At 35.5% G+C, this 14,990-nt stretch overlaps 3 protein-coding genes across 8 annotated transcripts; 2 read left to right on the plus strand and 1 right to left on the minus strand.

Annotated features, from left to right (window-relative positions):
• Positions 1-3,084: 3,084 nt before the first annotated feature.
• LOC125189232 (mediator of RNA polymerase II transcription subunit 32) lies at positions 3,085-6,617 on the plus strand. 5 transcript variants are annotated; one of them, XM_048086526.1, is made up of 5 exons: positions 3,085-3,372; positions 3,916-3,985; positions 4,192-4,238; positions 5,308-5,752; positions 6,245-6,617. In XM_048086526.1, the coding sequence occupies exon 4, from the start codon at positions 5,315-5,317 to the stop codon at positions 5,750-5,752; it is 438 nt and encodes a 145-aa protein (XP_047942483.1). In that variant the 5' UTR covers positions 3,085-3,372; positions 3,916-3,985; positions 4,192-4,238; positions 5,308-5,314; the 3' UTR covers positions 6,245-6,617. The 5 variants fall into 5 exon arrangements, with proteins under 5 accessions (XP_047942483.1, XP_047942482.1, XP_047942484.1 ...); XM_048086525.1 differs by lacking the exon at positions 4,192-4,238; XM_048086527.1 differs by lacking the exon at positions 3,916-3,985.
• A 654-nt stretch (positions 6,618-7,271) lies between these two features.
• Positions 7,272-10,484, plus strand: LOC125189230 (dehydrodolichyl diphosphate synthase complex subunit NUS1). 2 transcript variants are annotated; one of them, XM_048086522.1, is made up of 9 exons: positions 7,272-7,290; positions 7,553-7,618; positions 7,800-7,851; positions 8,341-8,611; positions 8,729-8,790; positions 9,063-9,246; positions 9,359-9,455; positions 9,810-9,892; positions 10,291-10,484. In XM_048086522.1, exons 2-9 carry the CDS (start codon positions 7,563-7,565, stop codon positions 10,296-10,298), a joined length of 813 nt encoding a protein of 270 aa, XP_047942479.1. In that variant the 5' UTR covers positions 7,272-7,290; positions 7,553-7,562; the 3' UTR covers positions 10,299-10,484. The 2 variants fall into 2 exon arrangements, with proteins under 2 accessions (XP_047942479.1, XP_047942478.1); XM_048086521.1 differs by lacking the exon at positions 7,272-7,290 and adding an exon at positions 7,357-7,375.
• A 65-nt stretch (positions 10,485-10,549) lies between these two features.
• Positions 10,550-14,740, minus strand: LOC125189231 (ATP-dependent Clp protease proteolytic subunit 6, chloroplastic). Its single transcript, XM_048086523.1, has 9 exons — positions 14,555-14,740; positions 14,402-14,451; positions 14,103-14,166; positions 13,151-13,352; positions 12,976-13,041; positions 12,685-12,825; positions 12,047-12,100; positions 11,007-11,099; positions 10,550-10,720 (listed from the first exon to the last, which is right to left on the minus strand). Exons 1-9 carry the CDS (start codon positions 14,641-14,643, stop codon positions 10,673-10,675), a joined length of 807 nt encoding a protein of 268 aa, XP_047942480.1. The 5' UTR covers positions 14,644-14,740; the 3' UTR covers positions 10,550-10,672.
• Positions 14,741-14,990: the final 250 nt, after the last annotated feature.

A 14,990-nucleotide genomic window follows, 5' to 3' on the forward strand; every position in this document is an offset into this window, starting at 1 on the left:
AAAAAATTTAAAAAAAGAAAAGTTATATGCTGAAGTTTGAGTCACCAGATAATTTAAAAATTATATTAAAATTAAAATTTACAAAATGCTAAACTAAAATCGGGTAATTTTCGGGATTATCGGGTATCCCGAGCGGGTATCGGGTATACCCGATACCCGCAAAACCAAAAATTTGATTACCCGATCCCGCCCCGTTACCCGTTTCCGTCGGGTAGCGGGTACCCAATACCCGCTACCCGTTTCGACACCCCTACCTAATTAATTCTCCAAAGAATTGATGATGGCTAGCTACTTCTCCACGTGATGTTTTGAATACTAGACCACAGATCTTCTCTCTGGTTCCCGAACTGTACTCCAATATCAGTGTGGGCTGATCTCACCGGAATACTAGGACTTAAATAAAGAAGACAGAAGAAATCATTTTCCAATTTGGAGAGAATTTCGAACTCTTAGTAGAGGGGGACGAAAATTTTGTTGTAGAAACTTATGATTTCTGTCTCCTTTATTCTCCTATTTATATTAAGTTCCTTTTGGGCCCAGACGGGGATCTATGGAAGGTTTTGGATTTGGGCTCATCCAATTTACTTTTTACTAATTAAATTGAACCCACAATTTAATATAAGCTTTAATTAGAATATTACGAGCAGCCACTACTGAAGTAATATTGAACTCTCCCCATCCAAATCCAAAATTATAAGTAATCCGGGTTTCCATTTTAATTTTCATTTCACGCGCTTAAGATAAAAATGCCCATTAATTAATTAATGGCTGCTATAGACTTAATTAATTAACTTCTTATTAATTTCAAGAGTGGACTTAGCATGAAACACTTATTTATTATTCATAGAGTGATCAAACTCCAACTAGCTAGGTTCCGAATAATAAAGCCTTGTTTCGCGCTCCTCTTAAGGACATTATCAAACGAGACTCACCTCGCGCACGATTCAACATAATAGCAATCCTAGCACCGTTAGATATTAATCACCACTACCCAATATATCAGGATTATTGGGTTACGAAAAACCCGCACCATTTGATAAGTCAAAGTAATGCATAATCAATACCGCATGCTCAATGCTAACCTATATTGATTAAGAAACAAACATTTATCAAGACCTCGCCTTTCAGTAGATAGCATAAAGACAAGTCTTGCTGTTAGATCCGTTCAGTGCTTTACCACACCAATGTCATCTTATTTCAGTAAGGCTTAGAAATATGCGGACTGACATTGCAACCTTTCACGATGGATAGTCTAATTCCATCTAGGTTGTGAAATTCTTATTTTTCTTTGTTTAGGATTGACCGTGTTACCTTAAAGTGGACGCCGCCCACAACCGGTTGATGCACTTTTTATTAGCACTAAATAAACCTGCAAGTATACAGAGTATATATAGTATAGCTAAAGGTTAGTACCGGATATCGAACACGGGGAAGACGAACACAAAGTGTCTATCCTCTACTAAGACTCAAATACTATCCGGAAAAACAAGTGGGTTTTGAAAACTTTTGGAAAACTAAAAACGAATAAAACACGGAGAAAGACGATAGAGATAAGGGAATCCCAAAGATGTGTGTTCACAGTTATGGTTTTACAAAATTCCAACTACAATACCTTAGCACAGTTATTACTTTGATAGAACGAGTCACCTAGCTTATGCTCATGCGATACAAGCGTTGATTACAAGATTAGGGTTGTCAATCATAACACGTAACTCCAAAAAGCTTCTAAGACCCTTGAAAAGTCCTCACTCTCAATTAACAATGCCGTTTTAAGGGGAGCTAACTGTAGCGTCTACTAAGTGGATCTAACTCGCTAGAACTTTGTCACAGTTATGAAGCAAGTTATATTAAATCATACACAATTGTGTCACTCAATCATGCAACATCAAAATTACTTAGGGAAGAAACAAAGTAAAAACAAAACGGATATTAAATAGAAAAAAGGAATTTGTATAACCAAAGTCGTTACTAACACATCCCTATAATCCTATGAGTTTAGTTACACATAAATGAATAAGCTAAAAACATAGATTGAAGGGAAGACAATTTGAACATAAAACTAAAGCAAATAAAACCCGTAGGTTGAATCCTTGTCGTTCTTGATGTTCTTGAAATCCTTCTCCAACTCCTTGCACCAATGAAATACTCTAGGTCTTGATCTCTATGAAATATTTTGCAAGTAGAAGTTCTCTCATTTTTTGATGAAGCTTGAAGTTTTATTTATAGGGGAAAACCATTCATTGTTGTAGAAGGAAAAGATCTTCAAAATATGGTAAATCTGAGCGCAAATCTAGGGCTTATCGAATTCGCCGCCTTTCTCCCTAAAACAAAGACTTAGACTTTGTTAAGTTAACTTATACATTTAAACATGCATTAACATCCATTAAATGTAAAATATAACAACATTATGACAAAAATAATATGTTTTATTCCTTGGAAAATAAAATAAGAGTTTTACAGTATTCAATCACTCGAAATGTGATTTATAGTGTACAAACTCTAACATGTGGATGCTCTAAGTAATTTTTCTCAAAGATATTATTTTAGTAATGAACCAAAACTTATACTACTCCCTCCGTTCCTTCATAGTTGAGGCAAATCTTTCAATACGGAGTTTAAGAAAATGATGTTGAGTATGCTAAATAACAGTAGTAGATAGCTAAAAAAGTAAGAGAGGAAAAAAATATAGAAAAAGTAAAGTAGAAAATAAATAAAGTAAGAGAAAGTAAAGTAGAAAAGAGAATAAGAATTACTATATAAAAATGATTAAACTATAAAAAAACTTTTAAAAATAAAAAAATAACTCAAATATGATTAAAAAAGGGAAAGTACTATAATTAAGAACACCTAACTGAAGAAGTGATTAAAATTCTAAATTATATCTAATTAGGTTCACTTCTAAAAAAAGATAAAAATACTGAATGAAAACTTCTACCTCATTGATGGATATGTCTTTGAAAATAAATACTCATACTATCATCATGTATTTATTTATTTATTAGGCACTAAACATATGATCAACGTCCCTTTTTTTTAATATTATATGAATTTCAAGTACTCCTCACTTGGCCTGTAATTTTTACAGTAGAATTGATTTTTTTTTAAAACCCTAGGAAACTCATATCTCCATCCCCTCTCCATCTCGAGATTCCACCTTCCCTTCTCCTGAGTCGACATCTCACTCAGCCACAAAGTTTTCAATTCCTTATTATCTCTTTCTCAATCTCTCTCTTCACTGTCGAACTGCCGTTTGTTACCGCCGCAATAAATCGGTCGTCGCCGGCCACAATCAGTCATTTCTCATTCTTCCAGCTTCTCTCTGCACACCTCACACCTCCACCATCCGCATCGCCCCAGCCCCGAGGAGTCAAGGTCCTTGTGTAGTTTTCTTATTTTGCTTGATCACGATTGAAATTGCATGTTTCCTTTTGGTTTTGGTTGTATCTATGTTTATTTGTGCGTGTGGTTGTCTCTCGCGTTTGTGAAATAGTTCATCAATCGATCTTGGCATGTGAGCTAAATCAACTCTTATTAAAACGTTGTTACTTGAACGGGTAAAACAAATAAATTTGTAAGCTTATGTTGCACTTTGGCATATAGATCTCAGAGATTATTTTTCATATGCTTCTCCTCATTTGTTATCTCATCTGCAATAGAAAGAAACATTTTTAGTATTGTCTTCAATAAAAAATTTTCTCCTTTTTTTTAGATAGGTTATAGATTGTCTGCTTGGAGTTAAGCAAATATGGCTAATTGACATTTTTCTTGGGCTAGATTTATTCTTATATCTACATGGTGTATAAGTTATTTCAGATTCTTCTTACTCGTATTCTTTAGTTTATGTTATTTTGACCTTTTGAGTTAGGTTTTATTTGTCTTATGAGTTGTATCTTACTAGTATTTGTTAAATTGCAGTTAGCTGTGATTCCCTGTTATATAGAGCTCAATAGCTTGTGTGGCTCTAGTTTCTTTGTAAAACACAGAGGTACCCATAAGCCTTACTGTTATGAATAAGCATTTCTGTAAACACACTCATCTCTTGCAACATAAATTAAGTATAAAAAATATTTTGAAATAGTCAGTTCACAGTTATTTTGAAATGCACCACTGTGTGTTTTATTCTATGCTGATCTTAGTTGTTGAGTGCTGGCCTGATCAGCTCCTGAGTCTGTCCCCTATTTCTTGTCTCAGTTGAAGTTCTAAGGCTGAGAGCATTGGCTTCATTTTCTTTGCACAAGGAACAATAGAGTTCTTCGATCTTCCATCTCCCATCTCCCATCTCCTTTTATAGATAGATTATTCTTAATTTTCCTATTCTTGTGCAGATTTCTCTTCAGTAGGATATTGCTTTATCTCTTTGCTGTATTGCTGACTCCAGTATTTTTCAGGGCTTGTTATTGCTGTAGTGTTTACACATGTATAGCTGGCTTTGTTTTTGAGAAATAGAACGACTTTGCATTTTTATTCTTGTACTGGATCGACTGCAGCTCCATTCTTTCATTTTTTGACAAAATCTTCATCTTTATTGCTAAACCGAACTAGAACTAGCTATATCAAAACAAGATGGATTTTATCTGCTACCTTGTGTTCTAGAGTAGTATGCTCTCTCCTTTGCAGTCATTATAATCTCTAGCCATTTCTGGAATGCAACCATCAGATTAGTGCAGTCTACCAGAAAAGTACGCTTAGCTTCTTTGTCTGCTAGTATTTTTTATTAACACATGTTACCCACAAACTATAACAAAATTTGAAAAATTAAAAGATAACAAACTAAAAAGTGATAACAATATAAGAAAGAAAAATGAGGAACATAGCTACAAACATGAAGTTAAGAGAGAACAATGGTAGACAGAAAATAAGTCTACAAAAATGATTTTTCAATCAATGAATAGGGTTGGTATTTATAGAGGTTTAAAACTTCCTGTGTAAGCCAAAACTTCTTTGATAAGCTAAAAAGTCTTTGCAGAGCTCAAGGCACAAGACCTGTCAGTGCTGAACTGAATATCTCTGTAGAGTTCAAGGCTTCAATATAGACATGCTTTTGCAACTACAATGTAGAGCACAATGGTCATGATAAACGTGCTTTTGTCAGTTTATAATATCAAATTTGAATCTAAAATTTATAATATGTAGCAGATAAGTAGTAGTATGATATATTCTCTAAAGTGATTCTTGATGTTTCCCACCAAAATGGTAGAGGATGGCATTTTTCGTGAATTCTCAGGAAACTATCTTTTTTGTATATGTAAAAGATAGATTGCATGCTCCATTATTGAAGGCAGTTGTTGATGTGGCTTCCCTCTGCAGACTTCGGATGGACAATATAGTGGATTCCTTGACTACTGCCCATCAAGAGTTCATTTCTGCAGCAGCTAGTACATTGGAAGCAAAGGAGAACTCAGGTGGTCAAAAAACTCCTGCCACTGATGCTGCACTAGAGAATTTCAAGCAACGTTGGGAGCTTTTCCGAGTTGCTTGTGATCAAGCTGAAGAATTTGTGGAATCTGTAAAGCAAAGAATTGGGTCCGAGTGTCTTGTGGATGAGGCTACTGGCTCTGTTGCTCCTAGACCTGGCCAGCCTGCTCCAAGTGGTCTTCCACCGATCAGTGCTGTTCGCTTGGAGCAAATGAGTAAAGCTGTTAGATGGCTGGTGATTGAACTGCAACAAGGGTCTGGGGCTGGAGGTGGCACGTCGCATCCTAACTCCGCCGCTCCTTTTGATGCTAGATTTACCGAAGATCCTGCTCAATAGGTACTTCCAGTCATTTGAACTGTTCTGATTTCAGAGCTGTTTCTGAATACAAGTTGTATCTTGTCCTACTAGAACGAGTTTTTACTTTCAATTCTAAGTGAAATGCCTATCATTATTTTGATATCAAAGTGAAAAAGTATAACTTGGACACTTGGTAGCTAAACAAGAAAACTCAAACCATGATTTTACCAATTAAGAGGTCTAATTGGACTAATATTTGTAAGTTCTGTATTAAGGTCCCATATCATATTTGTAAGAGGTCTATGATGGACCAAGTTTTTGTGTAATCATGATGGTAGACCTGTAAAGAAATGTTCAGAGGTTCATAATAAAGTTATAATTGGCTCTTCTCCATAGTTCTACTCTCAATTATCTCCTCTATTGGCATCATATTGTGTGGTTTACTTATTAGATCTCCAGAATTATTTCCCCCCTATTGCTCTAGTATATCACTTGATTAAGCTGTACTAACTTATATTTATGGCTTGGTAGGTGAAACCAACCTCTGGTGCAAGATTCTTCTTCTTAGCCCTTTCAAAAGAATTCAGCGTAGGAAGATAGGCATTTATGCCCCTGATGTTATCTAATCAGGATGAAGGTTCCAGTCTCCAGTCTGTGTAATTAGGCAAAATTGGCAGTCACGGCTATACTGTGATATCTGAAAATGATGAAGAATGAAACACACGGTCTCAATGATACTTGTGGCTTACTATGTGTTATTTGGGGAAGCATTGAAACTTAGATATTGTACTGTTGTTTCACTTTTCTTGAGACAGAGCAACACCATTACCAAAGTCCAAAAGAGGATGTATGTGATTCTGATTTTGAGAAGCCATATGTGTGATATGTGAAGTAATTTGGCTGATGCTCCAGTTTCCAGAAATTTTATTGTTGCCTATCTTAGTTTCCAGAAATTTTAATGGTGAAGGATGTCAGGTAAGCTATCCGTCGTTGTCTTTTGCCGCGTGTGAGGCTTATGTTGATTGAATCTTGATAAAAAGGTGATAATGTATCATAATATGTCTAGTGTGGTGAATGTTTGTATCCAGAAATAAATTGTGGCGCCTATTTTTTATGCAATGGTGTTGTAAATAGATAATCCCAAACAAGCTTCTGGAATTGTTAATTGAAATAGACAGGTTACTTATTTGGCCTTGAGCAAATTGTGGTCGTGGAAATAATAATACTGCTAGTATTTCGTTTTAATAGCAACTTTTGATTTTTGGTAATTGTTAAACACATTGTACTATATTTAAGATAAAAAATTGATGATGGTGGTGCATTTGATAATCTACGGTGATGTAAGTAATTATGTAAAATTGTAGTAGCAAATTACGAGTTCAACATGTTTAGTACTATAAAATAATAAATTTTACGGAATTTGTGAAATCAATAATAATTTATAGAAAATATTAAATGAAACTATATAGTAGTTGTAGCATAGTAAAATAAAATAAATCGAAGTAATAGGGTGTGGCCCGGCCCGCAATTGTGACCCAAAATGAGCAATAAGATTCAACTCCACATTGCGATTTAAGGTAAAACAAGCCTCTCTTCGTCTCTCTCCTCTATTTCTCACTCATCATGCAGAGCAAGTGTTGCTGAAGCAGGCACAATTTACGTGTGACTTCATTTCCTATTGTTTTCTTCCTGTTTTTTCTCCCCAACCCCAACTCTCTCTTTCTTCTTATTTTATACTTTTTCGCTTTCCGTGATTCAATTTTCACTATTTTCCCTCTAATTTTCGCAATATGATGCATTATTAATTAAGTAGACTTTGTTGTCTCCATTTTATTCTAGGCTTTCCGATATGCTGGACATGGATTTCGTTCATCTGGCCACCTTCCTTCGCAGGATCGAATCAAAGTTAGCACCTCTTTTATTTTGTGGTTTCTCAAATTGAATTTGTTTGATTTTTGTAAATTGTTTTAGTGATCCCTGTGCTCGTAGTAATAGGGTTCCATGTTTTTGTTTTTGTTTATGTTTTCGTACTTTTGTTATTAGAGGAATTTGGTGTAGATTAATTTTTGGTTTTGGATGTTTGCAGAGCTTTGGATTTAGGGGATCGGATGCAGAAGGGTTACAAAAGGATATGGTCGGTAAGTGAGTGCAGACTTCTGTTAATTAATTGTTGAAGTTATACTGCTATATTTTTGTGTTATTGTAATGTAAAATGCAACTCAGAGTACTTTACATGTCATAGAGTATAGGTGTGAGATTATGTTAGTTTCTGGTTTAGTTCAATTTAGATTTTCCGTAACAGGTTTGTTTTACTAGCAATAAAATTGCGCCAAACTACTGAAAATTTGAAAACACAAATTTGGTTAGCCTTGTGCTGTACGGCTCCCAGAATTGACAGAGGATTCATTTGTTTTTACTAGTTCTTGTCAAACTAACTTAACCTTCAAAACAAAGACAAGACACTTTTGCTCATTTCCCAGGGTTTGGCTGGGGAAGTGAACAAACAGCCATCACGTGATGCTGGGAAATTCTTTGCTTTGCACCTTTGTGCTTAGTATCTAAATGTATTTGCTTTGTGGCAATATATTCTCAAACTTTAGGTGTTATTTTGTCTGAACATATTGCAGAGTGGCGACCTTGGCCTTTACTTACTTTGGCTTATCATGCATCTGATTGTGAGCATTTGGTACTTTGCTGTGGATTTGGTGAACGCGCTTGAGAGCTACCTCATCTCCAGTGGCTTCATGAAGCAATATAAAGATCTTGACATCAGTAAAGTTAGGTACCTGGCTGTTGTTCTGGACAGTGAAGAAGCTCTTGACACTATGAAAGTTCTTGAGCTACTGAGATGGCTCACGGCTATGGGATTGAGAAATGTGTGCCTCTATGATCCAGAAGGTACAGGGGCTAAGATACTGTGTAAAAACCCTGATCGTGAATTGGTGATCCATGTTAAATATTTGTGTTTACATCTTTCCGGGCATAATGGTGATTGACTGTTTCTTTGCGCTGTAGGAGTGCTGAAGAGATCCAAAGATGCCCTATCTCTATGGTTAAGAAGTGAAGTGATTCCAAATGTATTGATCTCGATCTACATTTTCTTAATTCTAGGTCGCTAACTCATTCTGCAGTTGGTCATCAACTAAGATGCCCATATCATATGGACCAATTGGTTCACTTGAACTCGATATCCATTAAGATTTTATAATTTGTCATCCTCTTATAATTTCATTTTATATATCTTTTCAGCAAGTGATATACTTTAGGTTTCATGGGTGTTACACGGGAAATAGAAATGGCATTCTGAATTGTTGGCCTCTAATAAGAAAATCAATGTTTTTTTGTGCAGGGAGCTAACGGGGATGCACTTGTTAAGCAGAAATACCTGAACTTGGAAGTTATTTCTTTTACTGATGGGAAACATGCAGTTGCAAAAGCAGCAAATTTTCTTCTAAAAAAACATTATGTAAATGCTGATGCTGAGGTTCCTGAGTTGACCGAGTCTGATATGGCAGATGCTCTTGCAGAAATAGGTGTGTTTTGTTTTAGTGTTGCTTGTTTATTATTTAATTACTTTTCTGTACAAATGTATATACAGAGATATAATGCCCCCTGGTGTATGATGGGATAATTTTGATGAGACAGGGTATGCGGCACCCGAACCTGACTTGATGTTGATTTATGGACCTGTGAGATGTCACCTGGGTTTTCCAGCATGGAGACTTCGTTATACTGAGATTGTGTGAGTGTTTGCATTTCACTTCTTGAAAATCCACCCAGTTAATTTTATCACTTTTTTGGAATCATTACCTGAGAAATCTTCTTCAGCAATGCATTTTCCTATATTAAAGAAATTATCATACTTGAGTTGCATCAATCTGAAAAGGAATAGATTTGCATATACCACCCTAATTTATATACCCTACCATATTGGAAGAGCAATGATGGACAAAGAGCAAGTATGATTCCAATCAGTAGCATTATATCTCTTATTGCATAATTGCATTGCAGCGAAAAAGGATAAAGCAGTTTCAGTTTTGTTATCTCTGTTTTTGAATTCAACAATAAAATTTTCATCCCTTTCTTTTTATTGCAGGCACATGGGACCCCTCAAGTCTATGAAATATGGCGCCTTAATAAAAGCCATTCGTAGGTACACTATGGTGCGTCAGAACTACGGTATGTATAACCGCTTCAATCTGCAAGATGAATCAACTTCTGATGATATATATATAGTACTACTATGTTCTATCTGCAAGTATAAAACTTAATAGAAAAATCTTTGCAGTTCAACTCTCCAAAGCTCATTTGAAGAGGGATCATTGTTTTTGAAATTGAGGCCATAATTTGTTGGAAGCCAATTCCGCTATTTTTTTCATGTTATCCAATATACATACACTTCATAAGATCAAAATGACATTTTAAAAGTACTCCAACTTAACTGGTGCTCTGGTGCAAGTTAAATTCTTGAACTGGTGTATCTCAAGTAAAATGTCATTTGAAAAGACATTTCAATATTATGGAAATTACATAATTTATGGTACTCCTATACTGACTTTTCACCCCTCTTGTCTCAGGTACATGAATTGGTGTATCTCAGGTGACATTTTCCTCCAGAGACATTTAGAAGAATAAGATACTTGTTACACCATATACATAAGCAGCAATGCTCAGAATTATGTATGCTATTTAGGCATTGTGTGATACCTATAAATGCTACTCAATCAACTGTATTACTGCTATAAATCAAATATCTTATTTTTCTCTCTCCTATAACACTATTTTCTGCTGCAACTATTATTGACCAAAAGCAAGGATGAACAATCCAATAAAAAATGGACGAATAATAATTTCTTGCATTACATTATCGAATGAGAGAAATATTGATTATGCTACATAATTCCATCGATATTTGTTTTACAATGGTACAATTGATGTAAAACCTGAAGTGATCTAAGTTCAGTACTCTGTTTCCAAAACCCCATCAATAAGACCAAACTCCATGGCCTGCAAATGAGTAAGACAGGTAAGGGATCCAAAGTGAACAATAAACTGACAATTATTGCTTCAATGGCTGGAGTATAAGGAATATGGAGACACTTATTGCTTCAATAGATCGGTCTTTAATCAGCTACTTTTTTACTACTTGATGCGCTACCTCTAATTTCTAATCCACAAACACCCGCCCACTCTGCTTACTGGACATAATCACCTTGTGGTTGGTACCTTCTTACTAACATTTTTTAAATTTCAAGAAAACAGAGTATGCATACAAAAGCCAGCAAAACATCACCTCAGACACAGATAAGAATCGGTCTCTCTCTGTGTACTGTTGTACTTTCTCAAGAGATTGTCCAGTGAAGGCAGCATACATTTTGTCAATTTTCTGCATTCGATAGTCATGAGGATAAAGTTAGACTGATATAATGCATGCTAAATCAGAAGGTAGTGATTTGCATACTGTTGAGTACATTCATCTAATATCCAGGTAACTTATTTCAACTTGTAAGATATAGTGTTAAATTAAGACGCAATGGCCTCGAGACATACAATTATCCTAGCACTATTTTGATGCTAGCTAGAGAAAACACTATCTGGTACTTGTAGGACATGAAAAGTCATACATTTTGGTAAGGTTCTAAAGAAAGTTGATGTTATAGAAGCATATCAGAGGAGAGGTATCATCAAACCATTTTACATTTTAGCCACTTTAGGGAATGATTCCAACATGCAACATCTACCACACCAGATCTTACAGCAACATGATATATTAGAAACACATGCAGAAGTAGATTTCACAATATCCAGTAAAATTATACTCCCTCCGTCCCACAGAAAAATAATCCATATCCATTTATAGAAACATTATCTCCTTCTCTTTTACTACCTTCGTCCCCCAAATATTGTCCCACTTTGACCCGGCACGAGTTTTAAGAAATGTAATGGAAAGTGAGTTGAAAAAGTTAGTGGATTGTGGGGCCTACTTTTATATATTAGTTTTATAATAAAATGTGAGTAGGAATGAGTTAGTGGAATATGGGGTCCACTACCAAAAATGGTAAAAAGTGAAATGGGACAAACTTTGGGGGACGAACGGAAATGGAAAAATGGGACAAACTTTCAGGGACGGAGGCAGTACTACTTGAACATTTATGGGCCCCACCATTCACTACATTATTTCAACTACTTTTTCTCATTCTCTCTTATTTTAACAATTACACATTAAAACCCGTGTCATCCCAAATGGCCTATTTCTATGGGACGGAGGGAGTAGTATATAATCTAGAAACATACTCCGTATTAAAAATGTTAGAAAGAGGCAGAAGTGTTTACATGGCGAGATTGAACTGCTTCATTTACTTGGCGCCTTACATCTTCCACATGGCCCTACAATCAGAACTAGCAGGTCAGCTCAAATTAACATATTAATAAATAAAAAATATCAAGAAGAAAGTTAACTGGATTGAACACAGCTCAATATAAAATCATAAAATTTCCATCATGCTAGTGTTACTGAGTTCAAAATTTTCTCATGATTGATGATTCACAGGGCATCCAATGCTGCCTATTTTATGGCCAGTGGTGGTCTAAAAGAGGGCATATTACTGGACAGAATGCTCTGATAAGTGTTAATGCCAACTAGAGCACAAGATCAACCTAAAGTCAACATCAACTAAATCTTGATAATCACGAGTAGCCCAAACTAGTGGATAAAATATAATACTTTGTAAGTCACTGAAAAAAATACGGGCTTACAGCTTCATTTTATTGATTCTCTTTTCTATGCAAAAAAAAAACATATGGCACCATAATTTGTGAGCTTATAAATACAAATATTTTGGGATGGAAATATTATGTTATCTGGTCCTCTTCATGTTTCACTCTCCACATTCCAATTTCAAATATCACAATTGATGATCTATTCCTAAAATTTCTCCAAAATAAATACCCATGAAAGGATAAGCTCATACCCCGCACCCACTTTGGGGCTGATGTATCATAATACGAGCATTTGGCATGGAATATCGCATTCCTTTTTCACCACCAGCAAGAAGAAGAGCACCTTGGCTTGCAGCTACTCCAAAACATACTGTTCCTACCTTGGGCTTTATCTGAACAAATAGTTAGATGCAAAAAATTATCATTACAAAAGTTCAAAGCAACGGCAAAAGATGCACGGTGAGATAGGCATCAACTCCAACATTCATTGAACATGAGAGGAAATAGGAAAACCAGTTGCAAAATCTAATTAGCTATCTTACCCAGGACATGCAGTCATATATTGCCAAGACAGAGTAGGTACTCCCACCCGGGCAGTTCAGATACATCTAATAATGGAAGAAAAGGTTAATATATATCACCAGCTCATTCAGATAAGCCTCAGTAGTCTTATGCTTGAGATATATTCTGCGTGAGATCTAAAGGTTATATATGTACCAAAATATCCGATTCTTCATCAATTGTGGCCAAAGTCACTAGTTGAGATATCACTCTCTGAGCTACTTGGGAATTGATTGGCTGCCCAATGAAGATTATGCGATTTCTGAATAAAACTGTAGATAGATCCAGAGGTCCTCCTGGAGTCATGACTGCTGGCATAACTGGCGGATTTCCCTTTTTGGCTTCTATAACAGAATTACTGATAGAGGAAATATTTAGGTGAAAATTTCCAAGTGAAAGACCAAGTGAAAGATGAAATAGAAAGTGAATATAAGATCAGACAAATAGGACTGAATTAGAAATGATGGATCATAAACAACATGATTAAATTTTAATCTAGGAACAGATGTCCTAACAGTTTGGAGAAATTTACGTCCAGCTAAAATTTCCCCTGACAGTTATATAACCATCACCAGCACATCAAAGCAGAATTTTCTTCAGGCATCAGAGTTTGTGTATATCCTTGAGAAGAATTATGCAAAACACTGTAATACCAGAATGAAGCTAGTATGGACACAAGAACAAAGCTTATCCCATTTATGATCCGAGGTGTCCACAGTGCGCACAAATAAATTTCCACAAACCTGGTTGCATAAACTAAGCTACTTCGTCACTTTGTGATGACTCGTGTACTTCTTCAAATACCCAGGAAAGCCAAGATTAAGTAAGTAATTGCATGTTTAGTCATTTTCAGATACATCAATAATTTTGTGGTTCTAATTTCTATTATGTCTTTTCTACATGTTATGCAAGTACAAGAGGCAGAGACTAATGCAATTCTCTCTTCAATCATGCTTATTATTAATAAGAGTATTAAACACACAACTTATGACCAAAAATTCAGATTAAACTCGGCGAGCAGATTTTCAGAATTATCTTACTCATCAAACGCACCTCAAAATCCATCTAAAACAAATATGTACAATATCTCAAAGATAGAAAAACTAACCTCAGGTTAGCATAATCACCCTGTTCAAGCTTTAAAGGCAATTTGTTTTGTCCACACGAAAACCCTGGAAATATCAAACGTCATTCTTAGTCATCCCATTCTCCAATCCCCCACACTCACTCTCCTGGATTCCCAATAAACGAGGAGTAAAAAGTAAAGCAAAAAATGAATCATCCCGCCAAACTACTACTCCCTATATAGCACCAAAAAAAATAAGCAATCACAATTGTACTTTAAAATCATAACTAAACTCAGATTTAAATTTTTATCATACAACACTATGGCTGCAAAGCACATACCGATGGACGAAGAATCGCCGTAGGAGCTTGAAAGAGCTGACGCTACAGGTCTGAAAATGAAGAAAAGGGGGGAAAAATTAGTTCACTCGATGCAGTGTAATAAAAAAATACGGAGTAATTACAGAAGAACAGCAGCGTTGCGAAAAAAATTACCGGGGCTGGAACAACTGAGAGGTTGGGAATCTTCGACGGGGAGAAGCAATCGACATATTAAGCGGCGTCGCCATTGCTGATGTTACCATCCTTCCGATGATGAACGAAAATGGCGAAGAAACGGATACTGTTTTGTGTTGGGGGTTTGGGTGTCGACCCTCACCAATTAGAGTCGCGTTTTAAACACCCGACTCTCTCTTCGCGAAACCTATTTCTTTTTCATTTACTTCGTTATCCTAGTACTTTTTTGTCATTTTAAAAATATGGAAATTTTTTTATTTCATAACTTGTGGATTTTAAGATTTTTAAAAAAGGGAGTAGATTTTTTTTTCGTTTACATTTTCTGTTGGGTCTTATTATATCAGAAGCTGCATTGGATATTTAAAAATCTGTAATTACTAACGTTCATTTAAATAAATATTTATTCGTTACTTAT

Source organism: Salvia hispanica, chromosome 5, assembly GCF_023119035.1.
Source record: "Salvia hispanica cultivar TCC Black 2014 chromosome 5, UniMelb_Shisp_WGS_1.0, whole genome shotgun sequence".
In the NCBI taxonomy this organism is placed as follows: Eukaryota; Viridiplantae; Streptophyta; class Magnoliopsida; order Lamiales; family Lamiaceae; genus Salvia; species Salvia hispanica.

Excerpts from the sequence above, each read along its gene's own strand:
- LOC125189230 (XM_048086522.1), top strand. The coding sequence starts at position 7,563 with ATGCTGGACATGGATTTCGTTCATCTGGCCACCTTCCTTCGCAGGATC. Across the intron at positions 7,619-7,799 it reads CTTCGCAGGATCGAATCAAA|AGCTTTGGATTTAGGGGATC; the intron begins GTTAGCACCTCT and ends GGATGTTTGCAG. Across the intron at positions 7,852-8,340 it reads GTTACAAAAGGATATGGTCG|AGTGGCGACCTTGGCCTTTA; the intron begins GTAAGTGAGTGC and ends AACATATTGCAG.
- LOC125189232 (XM_048086526.1), top strand. The coding sequence starts at position 5,315 with ATGGACAATATAGTGGATTCCTTGACTACTGCCCATCAAGAGTTCATT.
- LOC125189231 (XM_048086523.1), bottom strand. The coding sequence starts at position 14,643 with ATGGTAACATCAGCAATGGCGACGCCGCTTAATATGTCGATTGCTTCT. Across the intron at positions 13,042-13,150 it reads ATGAAGAATCGGATATTTTG|ATGTATCTGAACTGCCCGGG; the intron begins GTACATATATAA and ends TTCCATTATTAG. Across the intron at positions 12,101-12,684 it reads AGCCCCAAAGTGGGTGCGGG|GGCCATGTGGAAGATGTAAG; the intron begins GTATGAGCTTAT and ends TTCTGATTGTAG.